Raw genomic sequence first — 4544 nt, forward strand, 5'->3', positions numbered from 1 at the left:
CGCTACGTTACCGGGGAGAGGAGGGTGGAGGGGGGTTCTCAGTCGCGCAACATGTTACAATATCTTTCTGGGATATGTAGCCCACATCTCATCTGCTTCAGTCGCTCAGTATAAGAAATGGTTTATTTAATGGCATCCACATAGCAGATACCGTATATATATTTTGGCAATAAAAAACTCAGTAGTAAAACAGAAATATATATATAAAAGTAACTTGCAGATAACTCTTCTGCTGCTCTTGTGGCACACAGTTCAGGAAATACTTTTGTTTTATGTTGTCACAGTGTTATATCACTTTTACTGAGTGAATTGGAATAACATTTTGTATCTCAGCCAGGCTGTTAGCTATCATGACTGGTTTTCATCTCTGGTTTTCCGTAGTCCCTCTGGGCAAATGCTGGGATAATGCCTTGAATAGTCTTCATCTGCTTCCTTCCAAATCCTTTGTAGTTCATCGTTCATCTTGCCATTTGACACTAATCTGAGTTATTGATAGCATCTTTAAATAACCCACAGATAAGTAAACACACTATTGCACTTATAAATAAGCAGAGATCACAATCACCAAGTTTACCATTGAAATTATCTGTTCAGAAACATAACCCTACTTTTAATATTGAATTTACAGAATATAGCTATTGTGTCAGTCAAAGACAAATCAAGGAATTTGAGATATTCAGTTACCTGATAATGTGCAGTGCTTTACACATTTCCATTAAATGTCACATTTTCTGTTTTCAGATCAAGGGAAGATTCCACTAGCGATGTTAACAACAATGAAGAAACTGAAGAGCGGATATATCAATGGAACCAGGTGCAGAGAATTTTCGATATTTCGGTGACCTTCAGTGTCTCAGTCTGTCTTTCTTCTTATAACATGTTCCTTTTCCCTTCCTTTTCTGCATTTTCTCATAAGAATGCCCACATGACTCTACATTTTTGTTACTTCTTTTGTTTTGCTGACTTTATCATTGAAAAATGTGTGATTAAGTAATTTCAATATATTCATTTTAGCCATTTGCATATTATTTCTTTTTTTTAACATAATTCCATTGTTCTTTTAATCTTCATTAATTCACACACACAATCAGATAACACACACACACACATAGTTACAAACTATCTCCTATTAAGATCTTAAAGTTTTTGATGATGGTAAATTGTTACAATTAATATGTTGCTGGACATTATCCATCATCTTGTCTGTTCTTAAAAAAAACATCCTATTTCCTTTAAAAAACACAGCATTTCAAGGACTGGATTCTGTCCGGAGATAGGGGCTAGCTCTTTCTATTGGACCCAACTGAGTAGGTTTTACCTGAAGAAGGGGACAGAATCCAGTCCCCAAAATGTTGTGTTTTTTAAAGGAAACAGGACAGTTTTTTAAAAACAGACAAGATGATGGATAATGTCCAACAACATATTAATTGTATCTCCTATTATATTGTTTTTTTTAATTAATATTAGGATGATATGTTGATGATATTAATAACATTTACAGTTAAATTTTGGCTCTGGGAAGGCAAAAGAGGGCCCCCTTAGGCTCAGGGCCTGATAAGCCCACACTCCTGTATTGATGTACTTTTGATTCAGTAGCAGTAATTCATGAACCCTTGCAACAAGAAATATTGAATATGGAAATGAGTTGGAAATATATCTGAAAACTTTGTATTGTTGTGCAGGGTTACTCTGGGGAACCTGAATGACTTCTTGAGTACATCATGCATCACCAATTTAAGCTTCCTTGGCAGCCAAGAGGATGGTTTGCCAGATCGTAAGTACATAACATTCGATTCTATTATCATGCCCCTTTGTGGGTTTAAACTTGGTCTCTCAACATCAGGAAAATATAAGGGTGTTTGATATTAAAGTAGAACATTTGGTCCAGAGAGAGGATTGAAAGAAGTGCATGAGGAGCTCAATAATTTGTACTCATCAGCTAATATTAATTGCATATTTAAATCATGTAGGTTGAGACTGTTGAGTTGTGTGGCACACATTAGGGAAGAGAGAAATACAGTGCGTACAATCAAGTGCGCGCCGCGGCTGCNGTTTTATTGAGGAAATCTTGAAAGAAAGGACCATTATATCAATGTATGATAATATTAAAATGAACAGTGAAGTTGATGTAGGAGCAGATGGAATGTCGCATGATTGTATAAAGGTACTTCAAATGGAGTGTTTATATTCACTTTTCCATAGGGCTGAACCCACAAGTACAGACATATTTGGAAGAGCACTTGCTGAAGTCACTTGCTCCTCGTTCGCAGCTTCTGAACCGCCCGGCCATACGTAAAGGGAGCACAATGCGACGCCGTATGTCAGTTAAGGGAGCCATCAAGAAGACTCGATCCATAGCAGTAGAACGTGAGTATCATATTCATTCAGATGTAGTAAGGAAACTCAGCAGTTGGGGAAATAATAGTACAGTGTGCCCCAATGTTATAGACAATCAATTCATCCTTATGGAAGTGCAGAATATATATTAAAATGTCACACAGAATTACTGGACTTTTGGACTTTTTACATCGTCTGGAATTCTAGGTAAGAGAGGACATGACGTTTCGGAAACTGGGTCTGTTTCCGTCTTCAGGTGAGAAAGGAGGACACCTACTCAGTTGGGCCCCTTAGATTGAGATTAGCTGTTTCTATGGGGCCCAACTGTGCAGGTGTCCTTTCTCACCTAAAGACCGAAACAGATCCAGTTTCTGAAACATCAAGTCCTCTATTACCTAGAATTCCAGACAATGGAAAAAGTCCAAAAACCCAGTAATTCTGTGTGTCATCCACCATCTTCAGAACCTTTTAGAATTTACTTTCACTAAAATGTGTTCAAACACAAAATGCAAAAAACTCAGCCAAGGCTAATCCTTTCATAGAAATTATTACTAATAAATTCAGGCATCATCTGCATGTGCATCAGTGATGCAGGATATGTGGCTAGGCTGTGCAAGTGTTGGTGATGTGAGGATCACCAGTAGAGCAGTAGCTTCCTTCATTTTGCTTCAGATTTTCCACCGTATTACTCTTATTTAAGATGTCTCCATACCTACTATTATTATTTTCTCTGTATCTGCATTATTCTTTCTCTCTCTGTATCTGCTTCTCTTTCAGTCCATAGATCATTACTCATAGAACACAGTTCTTTGCTTGCTGCAGTAGAATGCATGCCAGTAGTTCTGACAGCTTTCGTTGTGTCTTGTAGCTGATATTTTGGGTATGCAAGGTGATGAGCATTGGGAGAGACGAGCGTCTACTTTTGTGAACCCATCTCATTTGACAGCCGAATCAGAAGCAGGCAAGGCATCCCCTAGGTCACCCTCACCGGAAGATATGGTGCCGCTGTGGAAGCGGAGTGCAGCTCCCAGAGCAAGGTGAATATTAGCAAAAATCTGTAAAACCACAGTTTATGGTTCCTAATTTTGACAGCAGGAAAGTAAAGATAGATTTGTGGCTGTACTCTGTGCTGTTCTCTTTGAATGTTGACTTCCTTTATGGCAGATTCCAGTCCTTTCTATTATTTGCCTTCTACCTCCATTTATTCAAATTCAGTCTCATAAATCATTCTCTATATCTTCCATCCATCTCGGCCTGGGCCTTCCCAATTTTGTTCTACTTTCTGGGTTACTTTCAAAAATTTACTTAACCACTCTTGTTTGGTCCATTCAGATCACATGCTCCAACCACTTCAGCTGATCTGCTAGCAGGTCAGGAGATTTATATAACTGCCTCAGTTCTTGGTTGGTTCTGATTTTCCTGATCCCGTGCTCAATTACTGATCTATACAGCTTCCTCAAAATGTTCCTCTTCCACATATTTAATGTAATTCTGTCCTTTTCACTTGTGGCTAATTGCAGTACATAGCATCCCACAAGTCTGAGGCCATAGGAACCTTCACTTACCTGGCAGAGTATAGAGAATCGTAAAGAAAGAAAAGTTATTGCGTATCTTGTGTTTCCAGTCTCAAGCATTGGCAACGTTTTTCTAAGAAGAGTTATTAGATCGCTTCACTCTTTACATGTTGACAGTACAGAATTATGGTGATGTGGCCAGGGTTAAGGGGAACTGATAGTGAAGGAGAGATAGGTACAACATGAACCAGGAATGGTGAATAAAACAATTGTATTTTAATTCATGTCCTACCAATCTCATCCTTCTTTGTTTGCTCATTGCAGTAATATTTGGTAAAGAGTGTGAATTATAAAGCTCCTCATTATGGAGCTATCTTCAGCCTCCTGTCATTTCCTCGCCCTTAGGTCCAAATATTCTCCTCAGCACCCTGTCATCAATATAGTCAGCCTGTGTACTTCCCTTAACCCTTTGACGTGGTCATTTAAATTCCGCGGCCGCGGCTCCTGCGGTAATATATTCAGCCGGCCATTTAAATTTTGCTCGAAAATTATTTATTCATCATTGTTCTTAAATTCTATGAGATAGGAACATGAAACTTTCACTAAAATGATCTTAAATGGTGGTTTTATAACCTTACCTTATAATATGGGCGCCCTGTATCTCGGCCATGGAAGCAGGTTGTTTAGTATTTG

The 4544-nt window shown here is 38.4% G+C and overlaps 1 protein-coding gene across 5 annotated transcripts in view; it reads left to right on the top strand.

Moving 5' to 3' along the window:
• The window catches only part of LOC111861388 (probable phosphorylase b kinase regulatory subunit alpha), a 39366-nt gene that overhangs the window by 20158 nt on the left and 14664 nt on the right, over window positions 1–4544 (top strand). For 4 of the 5 annotated variants that reach the window (XM_023845911.2, XM_023845912.2, XM_023845913.2 and 1 more), the window contains exons 12-15: window positions 742–814; window positions 1683–1774; window positions 2203–2367; window positions 3206–3374. In XM_023845911.2, the coding sequence (XP_023701679.1) occupies window positions 742–814; window positions 1683–1774; window positions 2203–2367; window positions 3206–3374 (499 nt within the window). The remainder of the gene's footprint in view (window positions 1–741; window positions 815–1682; window positions 1775–2202; window positions 2368–3205; window positions 3375–4544) is intronic. The other variant, XM_023845914.2, reaches the window with a different exon arrangement.

This window comes from Cryptotermes secundus, unplaced genomic scaffold (genome assembly GCF_002891405.2).
Source record: "Cryptotermes secundus unplaced genomic scaffold, Csec_1.0 scaffold289, whole genome shotgun sequence".
Classification (NCBI taxonomy): domain Eukaryota; kingdom Metazoa; phylum Arthropoda; class Insecta; order Blattodea; family Kalotermitidae; genus Cryptotermes; species Cryptotermes secundus.